Consider the following 18,399-nt stretch of genomic DNA (forward strand, 5'->3'; position numbering starts at 1 on the left):
AAAACATCTGGAGGGCCAAGTTTGGCCATGCCTGACATTATGTCATTGCTTCTCAGCTACTGGCAATTAGAGTTAATATTGTTACATGTAGCCCTGTCCTCCATGAATTTGCCAGTCCACATTTAAGACCATCGAGGCAAGTGATCATATCCCTTCCTTTTGCCTCTTCTGAATCTCCTGCCAGCCAGTCAAACTGGATGAAAGGAAGGGACAAAAGGGAGGGTCAAAAACGTCTCTTTCCTCTTTCTTCACCCCGTACTTGTCAACCACCTTTCATCATTTGGACCTGTATCATACTGCCTTTCAGATGCTAGGAATCAGATGTGATGCAGATGGTATGGACCATCTTTCCTTGGTTTTAAAAGAATATGTTAGAGATACTTTGTGTCCTGTTTAATACAAATTCCTGGCATAGGAAAAGGCAGGTGTTGGGTGAGTGCCAGATCACCAGATCTGTCTCAGGTAATGAAGGCCAACTGGGCAAAGCTAGATCAACTCTTGGTTAAGATTGGCAAAGTTTCAGCCCTAGAGAAAACTTTCTGCTAATTGCAAGTTTGCTGCAGTCCTGCTTTCAATGCCTAAGTTGGATAATATCCAGTTATCATATTGACAGGCTCTGCTGCTAGGAGAGTGCTCTAGTAACAGTTCTGGATGCTAAATCAAAAGGAACACTAATTACATCTGGCAATTAGCAGTCAGGAAGTATTTATGCAAGGGAGGCCATAGGCCAGAAAGAAAGGGTTCAAGCATTTAAACTTTGTCTTTCCCTAAAGCCAGTCTGCAGCTCATAAGGGAATATATAGCCTTGGCACTTTACTCTTGAGAACAAAACTTGCAGAATTATGTATGTCTGCTTACACTTTCTGACTTGATTGTTATATTCAGCAGAACCACAAAAGATGAATGTTCATTAGCACTTGATTTCCAAAATTACACGCAATAGGTGACACTGTTAGAATGGCTTGTCTGTCTGTCTAGCAGGGCAAACTGTGGATGCAAAGAATCTTAAAACAAATTTGCTGACTGGTGTGTGAAGAAGCAGTATTGGATAAGCTAATAAACCCAGAGTTAGGCTGTATCAGGGTGACATTATAAAAGTTCCATCTTGTTTTCTTATGAGGGTATAGTTGGGCTTGTAGCAACATGTCCTTAGGTCCACGGACTTCACTTAGGATAAAGGTAAAGGGACCCCTGACCATTAGGTCCAGTCATGACTGACTCTCGCTTTATTGGCCGAGGGAGCCGGCGTACAGCTTCCGGGTCATGTGGCCAGCATGCCTAAGCCGCTTCTGGCAAACCAGAGCAGTGCACAGAAACGCCGTTTACCTTCCCGCCGGAGCGGTATCTATTTATCTACTTGCACTTTGACGTGCTTTGGAACGGCTAGGTTGGCAGGACCTGGGACCGAGCAACGGGAGCTCACCCCGTCTTGGGGATTTGAACTGCCGACCTTCTGATTGACAAGTCCTAGGCTCTGTGGTTTAACCCACAGTGCCACCCGCGTCCCTTCAGTTAGGGTAGTATATATGTTATTGAGTGCTGGAGCACAGACTAAAAATACTACGTACTACTGTTATTATTTATAGAGTGTCATCAATGTGCATGGCACTAATGCAGAATAAGCAAAAAAACCAAAACCCCAGTAACACAGGTCTCTCTCCCAAAAGGAGAGACAAGGGAGATGGGTGAATGTTAGCATATGCAGTAATATAATAAATAAAACCCTAATGATGGATGTTGATGCATATTTCTGCCACCATACTAGAACTCTCAAATAGTATTGAATAAATCCATGACTAATGCAGCGATATTTTGCAGATGGAGGTGATGTAAATGAATTGTTGCCGCTGTCTCCTCTTGCACGATCTTTTGACGAAGACCCCCTTGTTTCCTTATTGCAAAACGATGATGTTCAAGATAAGACTGGGGAGAAAAAGAACTCTGAAGAGCTGCAGAGCCTGTGGAGAAAAGCCATCCATCAGCAAATACTGCTGCTTCGAATGGAAAAGGAAAACCAGAAATTGGAAGGTTAGTGAAGGTTAAGATAAAGAACGGTTGCTCCGCCTTCCGGGCTTGGATGTCCCAGGAATTGGTTAACGAATTCCCTGCGGAACTTGAAGCAGAAGTAGCTAATGAAATGGTGTTGTGCGACTGCCTTTTTCATGGGCTTACATTTCGTCCTTCAGTATAAAGGTTTTTGGTATGCGTCACGAAATTAAGAAAAAACTTTAAGTAAATGACAAGCCCATCCTGGATGGCTTTTGGGTCTGGCTGGACCTGCGATCCCTGTTGCAGTTCAGCACCTTAAAACTATGTTTCTTTTCCTTAATCTGTAAGATGATAGGCAGTTCCTACTTCCAGTTTTGCCTCCAGCTTCACAGCCCTTGCTGCCGTTCTGTCCTTCTTGCCACTTTTGCTCTCCAATCGACACAAGATAATATCACCAAGGCAGCTACCTGCAAACAAACAGTAAACCCATAAACGTCCATAAGAATGGCGAAAGTAGTTTCTTTCCCAAATTGCTTTTAACTTAAACAATAGCAAACACAGTAAATAAATACTTTGCTTGTAATATATATCAGTGGTTCAGTGCTCATTTCTTCTCTTTCCAAAATAGATTTTATGACTTTGTTCCGGTAATCCGACATTTCGTCGCTAAAGAGCTTAGTCATTGAACTTTGTAGCAAAGTATGTAAATGATTTAAAGCAGGGGCATATACGTCCCCATCTGCATGTTTCCATTGGGAGGAGCCTAGAAAGAGGACGATGTCTTTCAGTTTGTTAAACTGGGGGTAGTGTCTTGTGTTGACTACAGTAGTCAATGTATCACCACCCTGTTCTTTGTTTTGTTGTTATACTTTCTCCCTCCAGCCAGACTCTCTGCTCCTTTCTGTTCTCTTGCCACCATAGTAGCTTTCAGCTGTGTTCCTCAGGAGTTGGCTGAGGAGATTAGTATTGCCTGGCTGCCTTTAGGGAAACTTGACTACCTGTTTTTGCTCTTTGCCATCAGTGCACTGGCAAAAGGAGTAATTTGGTGCATAAGTTAGGGCACACTGTCAGTTCATACAGGGCATTGCAATGTCCCATCATTCCACGTGAGTCCTAACATCCTCTGTTCTATGAAAGTGGAAAGGACTTTAAAACTAATGCCCTTTGAACATTGCCTCTGGAATGTCACTGTCTTAGCGTGCACAAAATATCCGAGCCAGTTTATAAATTCAGCAGAATCTAGTGGTGAAGCTGAAAATTAAATCTTTTGCAACTTCTCGTATGTACAGAATTAGCGTGAGGGTGATCAGTGCTGGGCCCACCCATAACATCCTGGGGTTTCTTTCTTTGTGGAGAAAGTTGGGGGTTTGTATGTGTTGTATTTTCTCTCCCTCCGTCTCTCTCTTTCTCACTCACTCACTCACTCACTCACTCACATATCTTCAGCTCTAATGAGGTGGCTGAGGGATCAGCAGGCCCTTAAATGGGACACTCAACTTTTCAAACAATACCACAGATTTTGGATTTTGTTTGTTTATTTATTTTTAGCTTATTTGAAATGTCAAGGAGGTGCATATGGGCACTTGCATCATACACCATTTGGGAGAGATGCTTGTGAAGAAAATGTAGACAGAAGTGCCTTGTAATCCCCTTTTCATAGTTTTGTGGGTTTAAAAAGGCATAAAGCAAACACCTCTTTCTCTTCCTTCCATAATAACGTTGAATTATGAAGTGGTGAAAATGAGAAAACAGATTGTGGCAGTGAGAATTATGCTTGAGTGGAAGTTTCTAATCAGTGCGTTTCAGCTGGTTGATTTGCATCAGCTTTAAATTCTTTGCTATAAGGTAAAGGTAAAGGTACCCCTGCCCGTACGGGCCAGTCTTGCCAGACTCTAGGGTTGTGCGCCCATCTCACTCAAGAGGCCGGGGGCCAGCGCTGTCCGAAGACACTTCCGGGTCACGTGGCCAGCGTGACATCGCTGCTCTGGCGAACCAGAGCCGCACACGGAAACGCCGTTTACCTTCCCGCTTGTAAGCGGTCCCTATTTATCTACTTGCACCCGGGGGTGCTTTCGAACTGCTATATTCTTTGCTATATCACATAGCATTTAACATTGCATCGTTCGATGGCTGAGACAACGTATAAACCTGCCTCTCTTCTTCCTCACCTTCCCTTTCACAGAGAGCTAAGTTGATAAACCAAGTTGCAGCAGAGTCCACGCCTGCCTTTGTGCAATTTATTCCTGCCCATATCCCCTCTTTGCTTATTCATCATCCAATGAAATTTGTTGACAAAATACTAATAAAAATATTTCCTATTCTTCTTAATGCTGTCGAGGAAGCTTGAATTATATTTTCTTTTATAGAAGGTAAGATGCACGTAAGGAAACTCTTTTTCCCCCCTCCTTATATGTATCCCGCTATTGAAGCACTGCAGATAGTAGAATAGCACTAAATCCTTCGCAGTTGGAGTGATGGAATTGTAGCTTTACGTCTTCCATGTGCTGCTTCCATCTATTCAACCGCCATGTTCTTTGCGACTCCACCAAATCTAATGATTAGCTTTAGGACAGGACAATCACATTGTGACCCATACAGCGGAATTCAGATCATCTACAGAAGGAGCTTGTGTACAAGGCTGGCTCAGGGGAGACAGATGAGCGCATGTTCTCACCTTCCCACAGGTTTTAAGAAAGTCTTCTATTTATTCTTGAGTCTTACCGAACTTTCTACAGCTTTAGTTTAAGAGCTGGCTGTACAAGGCTGTAAGTGTGCAGAGCTTTTGCACAGTAAGAGAACACTACTATGTGTAACTGCCCCCAAACATGCCTTCCTAAACCTCGGCCTGTAGGATGGTTGACGTGACATAACCTGATATGTGGCCTACATGCCAGACATACATGGCATTAAATGCTGGTCTGTGGTCCATCATCTGAAATGGTCTGTGCCTTGTGTTCTCTCTTGCAGCAAGCAGAGATGAGCTCCAGTCCAGAAAGGTTAAGCTGGACTATGAGGAAGTTGGTACTTGTCAGAAAGACGCTATCAATATCTGGGATAAGAAGCTGTTGAATTGCAGAGCCAAAATCAGATGCGACATGGAAGATATCCATGCAACTCTGAAAGATGGTAATTTTGAGTGCATTTTTTTTTTTGAGACCTTGCATTTTTCATCTGTTTGAACACCACCATAGGCAGGGAATTAGCCTGATGCAAAGCAATGACATTTTTCTGGTGATTCCCCCTCGCTTTTGTTGCCTTGCATTCCCAGTTGAAAACTGGGAAATTATAGTCCCTTTGAGTTTTGGGAAAGGAGTGGCTGACAAATAAAGATTTCTAGGCTATAACTAGAGAAAGGGAGTGCTCCGCTTGATTTCGGGTGGAAAAGTAAACTATTTCCCCAAAGCTCAGAAAATAGGTCTGAAAATTCTGAGTCTCCTGGAGAATGTCACTGGGCCAGCAAACGGGTCCCATTTTTTTACCCCATTATGAGGCTGCAAGAAATGAGATGTTGAAAGTGTTCATGTGGAACAGAGTGTGTAGAAGTTCAAAATAATGACCCTAATGGTTATAAATTAGAAATGGGTAATCTTTATATTTGAAGGGAACTCTGTTGAATCACCCCACAATCCCCTGAATAATTTTGTTTTATATCTTCTGTGTTCAGGTGTTCCCAAAAGTCGCCGGGGAGAAATATGGCAATTTCTTGCTGTGCAGCATCGCGTAAGGCACCGGCTACCAAATAAACAGCAACCCCCTGATATCTCTTACAAAGAACTCCTGAAACAGTTGACGGCTCAGCAACATGCAATCCTTGTAGACCTTGGTAACTTTCCCCCCCATAGTCAGGACTTTAGGTCATGAACAGGTTGGAGGTGGGGGTATGTGCTGGGCAGGGGAGGGGACTTGTTCCAAGTTAATTCGGTTCTGCAGATTGTATAAATTGTACAAGTGAAGTACCAGGGTAACACCTCTTATTTTGCATAAATTCATTTTTGTTTTGCTAGCCACTGGGTAAAGAACTACGTGAGCACTGAAGACTAACTCTTTCTCTCTTGAAGTATTATTCAGCCAGCTGCTCTGGTTTCTGGAACGTTAGGTGGCACTATCTGTAAACACGCAGCTGCATATTTTAGCCACGAGGCTTAGAGATCTGACGTTCAACAAAGAAAAGAGTTTTTTTGGGAACCTGAATTTTGTGCCTAGTGTTCAGTTCTGTCCTTCTGCTGTGCCACCCAAATCTTGCAGCATGCTTAGTTATTATTTTATGGCTGCCAGTTGTTATGCCTGGAAACAGCCCCCAGTAATAAGCACCCCGTTTTTCATTTGCTTAGAATGGTTCATTTTCACACTTCTCAAGGCCGCGGCCCAGGAGTAGCACAGTGTAAGGAACCAAGAGAGAGGGGGAGACTTCCTAGTCCTGTCGAGAGGCAAAAGAGAAGTTTAACATTCTGTTGCTATTAGATAATGGGGTGGTAGTCAATGAAGATTTACTCAGAGTAGACCCATTGAAAATAACAAACATGACTAAGTTAGGTCCATTGATTTCAATGGGTTTGCTCGGAGTACAACGTAGTTCTACCCAGACACTGAGGTCCAGTGCCGAGGGCCTTCTGGCGGCACCCTCACTGTGAGAAGCCAAGTTGCAGGGAACTAGGCAGAGGTAGTGGCACCCGCCCTGTGGAACCTCCTCCCACCAGATGTCAAAGAGAAGAACAACTACCAGACTTTTAGAAGACATCTGAAGGCAGCCCTCTTTAGGGAAGCTTTTAATGTTTGATGCATTATGGTGTTTTGATATTTTGTTGGGGGCTGCCCAGAGTGGCTGGGGAGGCCCAGCCAGATGGGCAGGGTATAAATAATAAATTGTTGTTGTTGTTGTTGTTGTTGCCCATGGTTAGGAAGTGTATATAACAAGGGTTATATCTGTGTATGTGTGGGTAAGCAATCACTTTGGAAGCTAGTCCGTTACACTCATGGCTGGTTTCCCAAATGATTACATACACTGGTAATAGAACTTCTGATGATTTTTATTCTGAGTGTCCTGTGAGTTCTTCATTCCAGATGACAACTCTCTCTCTCTCTCTCTCTCTCTGCACCAGGGAGGACCTTCCCAACACATCCTTACTTCTCTGCTCAGTTAGGAGCAGGGCAGCTCTCCCTCTTCAATCTCCTGAAAGCTTATTCCTTGCTGGACAAGGAGGTGGGCTACTGCCAAGGTATCAGCTTTGTAGCTGGGGTGCTGCTCCTCCACATGAGCGAAGAACAAGCCTTCGAAATGCTCAAATTCCTCATGTACGACCTCGGCTTCCGGAAGCAGTACAGGCCAGACATGATGTCGCTACAGGTAAGGCAGAAATAGGCTTCCACTTGGGAGAAAATGTTACCCTGGGAGTTGGAGGCAGCACTGCAGAAGGCTCATGAACTAAATGTGACCTGCCGCCTTTGTTTCTGATCTCTCATCGTACTCAGAACAACCTCTCTTACCACTGTTTCCTGTATTGTCCCTTAAAAGTTCCCATTGGCTTTTGGGGCAGTTACCTTCCCTGTGTTTTTCTCAACCATCTCAGCAGTTTACACTATTCACCGCGTACTCTGTTGCCAAATATTCTGCTGCTCCATAACTTTATTAGGTACCTTCAGTGGAAGCGATGAATCAGAGGAACACGGTGTTAGAAGCTAGTTCGCTTTCATGGCCAGGTTTCACCCTTGCTCAACTTGTTGCAGCGGCAAAGTGATGTGGCAAACTATTCCCTCACTCAGAAATAGTGTCTTTCTTTAAGTGTAACCTTCTGTTGGCAATGTAATAAGACGTGGCAGCTGATCAATATCTCCCTGCTTTTCATTTCTCGATTTTGAGGGAGAGCTGTGCAGATCTCTCCCTCCTCTGTGCTGTTCTGGTTGGAATTCCTAAGACAAATTCCAGAGTGCTAGTTCACAGGAGAGAACTTTAACTGTTTCAACATAATTTATCAGTTAGAGTAAGGGACAAATGACACATTATTTGGGAGATCTGTGATCATTTTCTAGCTTAGAAAAATCAACCTGAAATACAACCTTGCGAATCTGAAAAGCTGCCTGCATTAGTGACTGTGACCACATCTTATGGCAGTGAATTCTAGCTATGCGCATATATACATGTAGCCACACCTTCTGGACAGACTAAGCATCATGTGAACAGCAGCCACAGGGAGAGGGGACCCAAACAGCCTCAGGATTCCCCCCTGGGGAAACTGTGATAGCAGGTACGAATTGCACAAGAAGTCAGAGAAATTCTTAATCTGAGCCAGTGTGGTGTACAGTGGTGCCCCGCAAGATGAATGCCTCGCAAGACGGAAAACTCGCTATACGAAAGGGTTTTCCGTTTTTTGAGCTGCTTCGCAAGACGAAAAACGAAAACGTCTTGCAAGTTTGTTTCCTTTTTCTTAACACTGTTAATACAGTTGCGACTTGACTTCGAGGAGCAACTCATAGAACGTGGTGTGGTAGCCTTTTTTGAGGTTTTTGAAGACTTTGGTGATTTTTGAAGCTTTTCCAAAACTTATTTTAAACTTTTAAAACTTTTTTTGGGGGGGTTGGATTTTGGGTTGGGGTGTTTGGAATTCAAGGACTTGGTGTTGGGGAGGGGTTTGCAAGAATCTGGAAGCTTGTGTGTTTTCCCCCCCTGTATTTTTATGATTTTCTGTGACCATTGGGCCACTCTGCTGTTTTTTTAAAAAAAATTCTGGATTTGAATTTCTGTGTGGTGGGTGGCTGGGGGAACAGTTGAGGAGGGGGTTCTTCAGCAAGAAGCAAAGAGTGGAAGAGGAACCTTCTTTGAGTTGTCCCCCAGAGTCTTAGAAAATGTACTGTACACTTTGTTGATTTTTAAATGTATTTCTGTCATGTTTAGAAACTTAATTTATTGTTCCTTCAACTTTTGAAATGCTCTTTACAGTGTGACTTTAAAGAGCACTTAATAAACTCTTGTTGTACCAAATTTGGCTTTGTTTGGACTTTTTTTGACCATAGGAACGCATTAATTGAATTTCAATGCATTCCTATGGGATTTCGTGCTTCGCAAGACGAAAAATTCGCTAGATGAAAAAACTCACGGAACAAATTAATTTCGTCTTGCGAGGCACCACTGTAGTGGTTAAGAGCGGTGGACTCGTAATCTGGGGAACCGGGTTCGCTTCCCCACTCCTCCACATGCAGCTGCTGGGTGACCTTGGGCCAGTCACACTTCTCTGAAGTCTCTCAGCCTCACTCACCTCACAGAGTGTTTGTTGTGGGGAGAAAGGGAAAGGAGAATGTTAGCCGCTTTGAGACTCCTTAGGGTAGTGATAAAGTGGGGTATCAAATCCAAACTCTTCTTCTTCACAGATCCAGATGTACCAGCTGTCGAGGCTACTGCATGATTACCACAGAGACCTCTACAACCACCTTGAAGAGAACGAGATCAGCCCCAGCCTTTATGCTGCCCCCTGGTTTCTGACTTTGTTTGCTTCGCAGTTTCCATTGGGATTTGTAGCCAGAGTGTTCGGTAAGAAGCTTTTCCGTGTATTGGGTGGGCAGATCAATAATAGGCCCCTCCAAATTGGTGGTTTTGTGAGGGGGCTCCTATTCTGCAACCTGCCTTTGACGTCGTCATAGTGCCTTTAGTGACAGATTTATACCAGACCATCCACATTTAATTCTGCTTTATGCTGGCTAACATGCATTGGCTTATTTGACATCAGCTTCTCATGTGTAAGAACGGTTTTCTCATTCGTGTGTGTATGTAACAAAACATCCTTTTGAGTAGTTTTGGCACTCCTTCTGCACTAGAACAATTGTTTAAGACTTCTTTTTTTCCTGAAACTGATCCTTCTGCAGGAATTTTTTAAAAGTGTATTTCAGGATCATCATCATCATCGTCGTCAATTTTATTTATATCCCGCCCTCCCCAGCCGAAGCCGGGCTCAGGGCAGCTAAAAACAATAAAATAGTACAAAATTCTAAAATCATTCATTATAAAATTAGTTCAAATCAAATTGATGGCAACCATTGGGCTAGAGATTCTGTGAAGATTGCCAAAGGAGGGGGTCAGGCTGTGCCCTGGCCAAAGGCCTGGTGGAACAGCTCTGTCTTGCAGGCCCTGCGGAAAGATGTCAGGTCCCGCAGGTCCCTAGTCTCTTGTGACAGAGAGTTCCACCAGATCGGAGCCACAGCCGAAAAATCCCTGGCTCTAGTTGAGGCCAGCCTAACCTACATTTCATTAGCTCTTGGGCCATGGCGACGGTTCGCTGATGCTAACTAAGCCATGTGTTGTGCTTGGATTTTACTTGAGAAGACATGACACGCTTTCTTGACTTGGCATATTAAAGCATGTATGACATATATGTTAATTATAAAACATGTTTTTAACAGATAAGTGTTAACAACACAAAACAAATGACTTTTTTTATCCCCTTGAATCTTCAACGTAAATATGTATGTAAAACAACATTTTAAATGGGAAACACAATCTAATCTGTGTTTTGTTCTCTGCCCTAGACATTATATTTCTCCAGGGAACAGAAGTCATATTTAAAGTAGCACTAAGTTTGCTAAGCAGCCAAGAGGAACACATCATGATGTGCGAGGCTTTTGAAAGCATCGTCGAGTTTCTGAAAAACACTCTACCAGACATGACAAAGCTCCAAATGGAAAAGATTATGACGCAGGTATTAATGGTCTGTTCCACCCCCACACCAACAGTATAATGCATTGATAATGCATCGCTTGGCCATTCAGTTATACAATAGTGCCTAAAGAGCTGAGCTGTGAACCAAAAGCGCCTGACCTGAACCTCGCTTCTCCCATAAATTCAGGAAGCACTCTGTAAAGTTCACTGTTGTTCTAATGAGAAATATTAGGTTGTAATCCCGACGCTGTGAGTCATATTGCTCGTACCCTGTCTCTTTCAGTTTCCACCTCAAGCCAGCAGACTGGGTGCTTGCTGTGAACAATTTCATGCACAAGCTGTTAGTGCCTTTGACGCAATACTGGGAGTGCAGAGCTCTGGCGTGAAGCCGTCTTTAAGGAGTCGGCTGGTTAGCTTATATCTGGGTGAATGGAGGAGATTGAAAACTCAGTTCTGTGAAGGACTACCTGAAAAGAGCACTCTCTGTGGGTCAGTGTTATATAGTGGTACCTCGGGTTAAGAACTTAATTCGTTCTGGAGGTCTGTTCTTAACCTGAAACTGTTCTTAACCTAAGGTACCACTTTAGCTAATGGGGCCTCCCACTGCCACCACCATGCGATTTCTGTTCTCACCCTTAAGCAAAGTTCTCAACCTGAGGTACTATTTCTGGGTTAGCGGAGTCTGTAACCTGAAGCATTTGTAACCCGAGGTACCACTGTAACTTTATCTTGCAGTTTCAAGATACAGTGGTGCCCCGCAAGACGAATGCCTCGCAAGACGGAAAACCCGCTAGACGAAAGGGTTTTCCGTTTTGGAGGTGCTTCGCAAAACGAATTTCCTATGGGCTTGCTTCGCAAGACGAAAATGTCTTGCGAGTTCCTGCGGTTTTTTTTTTCCTTTCCCCCCCTTTCCCAAGCCGCTAAGCCGCTTATCAGCTGATCCTAAGCCGCTAAACAGCTAAGCTGCTAAGCCGCTAATGGGCTTGCTTCGCAAGACGAAAAAACCGCAAGACGAAGAGACTCGCGGAATGGATTATTTTCGTCTTGCGAGGCACCACTGTATTGCCATATTCGAAGGTATTTTTGAAATTACTTTTTAAAAAACATTTTAACTGAACAGGATAAAAGAAAAGGTATACTATGTCATTATAGAAGTGAGCAATTACAATTCCACATATGCCTATCTAATGTAGAGGCATTATTATCATCATCCGAATACATACATGTATATTTTCAGAGTTGTTCAGATGGTCCTATTCACCTGAATTAAACACGGTGGGACCTCTCATAAGGAAACTGGTTTTCTTTTTTTTACACACATTACAAATTACACTCATATACAAAGAATTTACAATCTCATACTACAAAAAGAAAATTAAAGAAAAAACAATTAAGAAAAAAGAAAAGACAATACAGGAAAAAGAAAGAAGAAAAAGCAGATTTATGTGCATAAAAAACTTAATCTTCCTAATTAATAAACACTTAGATAAAAAAGACTTCTGACAAAACGAGTCTTCCAATCATGCTCATTGTACTGTTTATACTGTCTTTTTTCACACAGTTTTATATTCTTTAATATTGTTCCCATCTACTCCACAAACGGTATTTGTTGTGTTTACAAGGATCACTCAAGTTCTGCTAATATGGTGTGGTTGGTACCATAGGATCTTATATAATCCTTAAATATTCTCCAAATATTTTCTCTTCTGTTGGTAGGTCTTTGAGATGGATATTTCCAAACAGCTGCACGCCTATGAGGTGGAGTACCACGTTCTGCAAGACGAACTGCAAGAGAACTCAAATCTGTGCGATGATGGGGAGGCTCCCGAGAAACTCGAGAGGGCAAACAATCAGCTGAAGAGGCAGAATATGGAGCTCCTGGAGAAACTACAGGTAAACTACCAAAGGCCAAGCTGCATGTTGTGACTTTATCCTGCATTGCAGAACCGGTATGGCACATGGGGTTGGCCTAGGAAACCTAATAGATACGTTCAGGCTCTCTGATTCTCTAAATCAGAGGTCCCCACACTAAGGCCCATGGGCTGGATAAGGCCCGAGGGACTCGTTTATCTGGCCCACGGCAACCCCCGCTGCCGCCACCCGCTCTAACCGGTGCTGCGCTGTGCGGCTGCCCACTTACGGGTCGGAGGAGCACTGGAAATAGCTTGTGCGCATGCGCAAGCATTATTTGCACATGCACAAGTGTTATGTGCTGATGCGCAAGTGTTATTTCCGGTGCACATCCGGGTCAGAGGAGGCCTGTGCACATGCGCACAAGCTATTTCCAGTGCTCCTCTGACCCGTAAGTGCGCCGGAAATAGCGTGTGCGCATGCGTATGGGCACGTGCTTCCCTGCCCTCCGTGCAGTCGGCTCTGGAGACACCGGCCCGAGGCGTGGTATGTTTGCTGACCCCTGCTCTAAATGTTTAGCAGAAGACCCAGGTCTGGACTAAACTAAGGTTAAGGGGTGATATGATAGCCATGTTCAAATATATAAAAGGATGTCACATAGAGGAGGGAGGAAGGTTGTTTTCTGCTGCTCCAGAGAAGCGGACACGGAGCAATGGATCCAAACTACAAGAAAGAAGATTCCACCTAAACATTAGGAAGAACTTCCTGACAGTAAGAGCTGTCCGACAGTGGAATTTGCTGCCAAGGAGTGTGGTGGAGTCTCCTACTTTGGAGGTCTTTAAGCAGAGGCTTGACAACCATATGTCAGGAGTGCTCTGGTGGTGTTTCCTGCTTGGCAGGGGGTTGGACTCGATGGCCCTTGTGGTCTCTTCCAACTCTATGATTCTATGAAAGGAGAAACCTCAGGAGCCGGTACTTGACGCCCTCCTGTATTTCCATATCCCAGCCTCTTTTCCTCAGAGGAAAACTCCCAGTCCTTTGTTCTGTGGCTCTGGAAGAGGATTATGGAGGAAGAGTGAGCCACTCCCGCCAACAGTTCTCCTCTTCAAATTCCATCCTCTCCCCTGTTTTTTTTACACATTTGCCAAACATCTGATGCTGAAAGATTTGTTTTGTCTTCAGGTTCATTGAGGTAGGATAGGAAAACACACCAGGTTGTATCCATCTAAGCCAGAGCAGAAGGGCCATAGCCCAGTGGGAGAGCATTTGCGTGCAGAAGGTCCCAGGTTCAAATCCTGACATCCCCAGGGAGGGCTGAGAGGAACTTCTTTCTGCCTGAAACCCTGGAGAACTGCTTCCAGTCGGTGTAGACAATATGGAGCTGGGTAGACACTGTGGTAGTAGGGACGCGGGTGGCGCTGTGGGTTAAACCACAGAGCCTAGGACTTGCCAATCAGAAGGTTGGTGGTTCGAATCCCCGTGACGAGGTGAACTCCCGTTGTTTGGTCCCTGCTCCTGCCAACCTAGCAGTTCGAAAGCACGTCAAAGTGCAAGTAGATAAATAGGTACTGCTCCAGCGGGAAGGTAAACGGCGTTTCCGTGTGCTGCTTTGGTTCGCCAGAAGCAGCTCAGTCATGCTGGCCACATGACCCGGAAGCTGTACGCCGGCTCCCTCGGCCAGTAAAGCGAGATGAGCGCCGCAACCCCAGAGTCGGCCACGACTGGACCTAACGGTCAGGGGTCCCTTTCCCTTTAGACCCCAGCACACAGATTTGGAATGGCTGTTGCCAAAGTGCAGTAGACTATGACTAGAAGTTAAGATCCACAATAAAATAGCTTTGTGCAAGTAGTTCTTTTCAGTGAACTGGAAATTAGATGTGCCTGTATTGCAAGAACTACAGCGAGCAAACAGGAAATGCTTTATCCCCAATGCACCTGAAGGGAACAGTGAGCAATTTGTATAACGTATTTGCAAGCATTTTATGCAGGTAGGTGCTATGTATTTCTGCTCTCAACGACACTCGTTGTTTTAAAAAATCCTTTTCCTGCTTTCCGATTAGGCAGCCCATGCTAAAATCCAGAGTGTGGAATCGAACCTGGAAGACGTCTTGGAAAGGGAGAGCAAAATGAAGAGCTTAATTCAGTCTCTGGAAGAAGAGAAGGCGCTCTATAGAAAGACTATTGAGAAAATCTGTAAATACTTGCCGGAAGAGGTGCTGCCGGACTGTGAACAGCTGCTAAAGGAAGCAAACTGTAACCCAAGCAAAATTTAGAAATAAGCCATAAGTGAAGCGTTGCAGGCAACACGGTTTCGAACAATAAAGAAAAGGGAAAACGACAAACGTAGAAGGTATCTGCATAATCACACACGGGTACTGGGATTCTTCTAGCAGCGGAGAGGCCTTTTAAAATCTTGATATGCAAATCCCAGGTTAAATGTTTTTAATAATGGGTGTACATAAATAGCAATGCAAAAAAAAAGGAAAGAAAAAGAAGATTGGATCTAAATAAGACAATTAGATGTATATTTAGGATTGGTGTAAAGGGAAAGAGACGAAAGTCTACCCTTTTGGACCGCTGGTAACTTAAATGTCAACTTCAATATGTTCTCTGGATCTAGTGAAAGGAACATGTTGTTGTCTTTATATACATTGATCAATACTTGAAAAGAAAACAAGAATGTAATTGTTCCCCTCCAAAGAACAGCATGTTTTCCATTTTAGTTGGGGATTTCTTTTGTGTTTCGTGTAAGGTTTTTTCTCTGTGTGTGTGTCTGGCCATTTTTGTGGAGGACATCCCTGTAAGCTCTTACGTGCCTGCAGTTCATTCTGCTGACTTTCACATACGTCCGAGAATAACCCTGTCATTCTGCGGCTCAGCTGTTGAGGAGAGTTCAACGGTGCCATGTTTCTCCTGCATGTAGAGAAGTGGCCATGCCTTATTCTCCCCAAGGAAGGCAGGAAAAGCCAAGATTGGATGCCGTTCCTCTTCCCCCGTTCACTGTGGTGTGAAATTAAGAGCCAAAACAGGCTCTTGGAAATCTCGCATGATGTATCTCGCTGGAGATACACCATGATGAATAGCCAGTTGGCTGTGAAATGTGTGAACGCTCCCTGAAATAAACTACTCCCTTCATATACAGAACTAGCACGTGTTTCCAAGGTAGCTTTCCCCTCTGACGTGCTAGCTCTGTAGGTGTAGGAATTATTTTATGGGGGGAAAGAATGAAAGTTTTTGTTTCTCATAATGCACACCAACAGATATGTTACATGGAGTTTCTGCCTGTCTTCTGGCACATAAGATAACCTTCGATTTGAGTGCTGCTTCATGCAGTTTAATATGTGATGAATACATGGTTTCAACGAGCCAAAGAAACCTTGTAAGAGACCCCAACCTCTCTCTGTGCCAAGGGCCAATGACCCGTCCAGATTTTTCCCTTTATTGGGATATGGGCACTGACAAACCTTCAGGATTCTCTATGTAGACTATTATGATGCCTCAAAAATGCCCATGCCTCAGAGAAGCATATAGACATGTTTACTCTGCAGGGAAGTCGTCGTCCAAATCTAATGGTTAGTACATTTCAGCTTAAGATATCTGTTCTGTAACGTACCTTTTCTCGTTTTGTTTAGAAGCAGGATTCAATACCAATAGACACAGTTCAATGCTTTTCCCGGGCTTTTTCCATTCTTTTATCAGTCTCTGCTTTTGCACAGCGCTGAAGATCTGTTGTTTCTGGAAGCCATTTCTGTCTTGTAGACCCGACCCTGAAGTCAATCTTTGATCTGAGGGAGCTATGAAAATAGCAATTAATCATGCACAGGAAATTTGCATTTGAGGGAACATGCTTGAATCGAATTATCGTAACATCCAGTGGGGATTTATTTGTTATATTTTTCCAGGTATTGCTTTTTTAAAATAATAATAATAATAAGCCAAGTGCCAAATTCAGCCAAGTGTCTTACTCATAGGTGTGGGGTGAGCTGGAGAGAGTGCCAATGTTTCCTTTGTAAAATGCATAATGTAAGCAACAAGCAACAACGAAGTTGGTTTGCTGATTTAAAACGGCAGTATCAGTCTTTTCTTGTTAGTTGATAACAATGGTGTGATCATCACGGGGCACAGTCTAGCAGGAGCGGATGAAACAAATAGGTGACATTGTAGGAAATTCCACTGTGGAAGACAGATTTCTAATAGATTGTGCCTAGCATTATTTTCTTGCAGCTGTTGCCTCATACCCAAATGAATAAACTCACATGGAATCTGGTGAAGTCATACTAATAATTGCATTTTCCCAGGTGGAAGGGGGAAAGTAATTCTTTTTTCTTTTTTGCAATTTCACTTGAAGCAATATTGTGCATACAGAACCCGTCCCATAGAACTCTTGAACTGTGTACTGCATTGATCAACTTGTTAAGGCGCACAGTGCAATTTTTTTCAGAACTTTTTTTTTTTTAAGAGGCAGAGAAAGTTTCTTCCTAAGTTGGACTTATTCACATGTATCATTTGGAGAATTTCCAATAAATGTCATTGCTGCATTTCCTCTGGTTGTTTTCATTCGCGGTACAGATCTTTTGCATGTGAAGAGAGGAATTCCTGTTCCTCTTTTGTATCAGCAGTACTCATACTCGGGTATTACCCAGTTAAATTAACGGGCAGTAAGCTCAGGAACTGCCAAAACAGACCATATATTCAAGCTGCTTTTTAATGGAAAAGGTTATGGAATTAGCTGCCAAAAGGAAGCGGCTTAGATTTGACACATCCATGGAGGAAATTGGTGGCTAAATTTGTTGGCTAAATGGAGTCTCCATATTGAAAGGCAGTAGACCTCTCTGTAGCAGTGGCTATAAACAAGCCAACCTCCCGGCTGGTTTTTGAGCATCCTCAGGACACCTGACCGCCTGGCTGCTTTGGGAAATTGAACGCTGAACTAGATGGACCCTTGACCTCAAAATCAAATACATGCTGGGAATGTAAGGAGAAAGAACGTACTTTTTACCATATGTGGTGGTCTTGTAAGAGTGTACAGTGGTGCCTTGGTTCTCAAACTTAACCCATTCTGGAAGTCCGTTCCAAAACCAAGGCGCGCTTTCCCATAGAAAGTTATGCAAAACAGATTAATCTGTTCCAAGCTTTTAAAAACCACCCCTAAAACAGCAATTTAACTTGAATTTTGCTTTCTAACAAGGCCATTGGTCCATAAAATGAAAGCAATAATCAATGTACTGTACTATAAAATAAAATAAATAAGACAGCATTATAGATGATAAAAATTAATTTTTTTTTCTTACCTTCACTGATGATAGTCATTGTCTGGATGTGAGGCTTTTATCCATTTCCGCAGTCACACAATCAATCAGTAGCTGAACTGGGTTCCACACAGTCACAAAAACAAATTAACCGAAGAGGTCTCAAAAACAAAAAATAAATAGCAAAAACAAAGGCGCCAAACTTAATCTGTTCCGGAAGTCCGTTTGACTTCCGAAATGTTCAGAAACTAAGAAACTTCTGATTATTGCAGGAGCCCCGGAAACAATAGCTGACAGCCGCATCGGATGTTCGGCTTCTGAAAAACGTTTGAAAACTGGAACACTTAGTTCTGGATTTTCGGTGTTTGGGAACCAAGGCATTTGAGTACCAAGACGTTTGAGAACCAACGTACCACTGTAAAAGCTTTCTAGGAAATTATTTATAATGAATTGAAGAAAATGTTTAAAATAATTTTTACTAAAAAAAAAAAACAATCAGAAGCTTTTCTTTTAGGATAATTGGTACAGAGTTACCAAAATATTCTTTAAAAAGAAACCGTTTATGTATGCTACGACCGCAGCCAGGATGATTTATGCTCTGGAATGGAAAGAAGATTCAGTACTAGCCAACTAGTCGTCGCAGACTATGCCAAAATGGCAAAACTT

General features: G+C 43.2%; 1 protein-coding gene and 1 long non-coding RNA gene across 3 annotated transcripts in view; one reads left to right on the forward strand and one right to left on the reverse strand.

The window, feature by feature from the left end:
- Positions 1-17,022, forward strand: part of TBC1D4 (TBC1 domain family member 4) — a 106,338-nt gene extending 89,316 nt beyond the window's left edge. For both annotated transcript variants that reach the window (XM_082221374.1, XM_082221375.1), the window contains exons 13-20: positions 1,819-2,028; positions 4,957-5,115; positions 5,654-5,812; positions 7,089-7,333; positions 9,352-9,511; positions 10,504-10,673; positions 12,350-12,526; positions 14,545-17,022. In XM_082221374.1, the coding sequence (XP_082077500.1) occupies positions 1,819-2,028; positions 4,957-5,115; positions 5,654-5,812; positions 7,089-7,333; positions 9,352-9,511; positions 10,504-10,673; positions 12,350-12,526; positions 14,545-14,757 (1,493 nt within the window). In that variant the 3' untranslated portion in view covers positions 14,758-17,022. The remainder of the gene's footprint in view (positions 1-1,818; positions 2,029-4,956; positions 5,116-5,653; positions 5,813-7,088; positions 7,334-9,351; positions 9,512-10,503; positions 10,674-12,349; positions 12,527-14,544) is intronic.
- On the reverse strand, positions 3,422-4,202 carry LOC309531752. Its single transcript, XR_014219424.1, has 2 exons — positions 4,068-4,202; positions 3,422-3,813 (listed from the first exon to the last, which is right to left on the reverse strand). It is a non-coding gene; the product is annotated as an uncharacterized lncRNA (long non-coding RNA).
- Positions 17,023-18,399: the final 1,377 nt, after the last annotated feature.

The sequence above is a fragment of the Podarcis vaucheri genome (genome assembly GCF_965113315.1).
Source record: "Podarcis vaucheri genome assembly, chromosome: 4".
NCBI lineage: Eukaryota > Metazoa > Chordata > Lepidosauria > Squamata > Lacertidae > Podarcis > Podarcis vaucheri.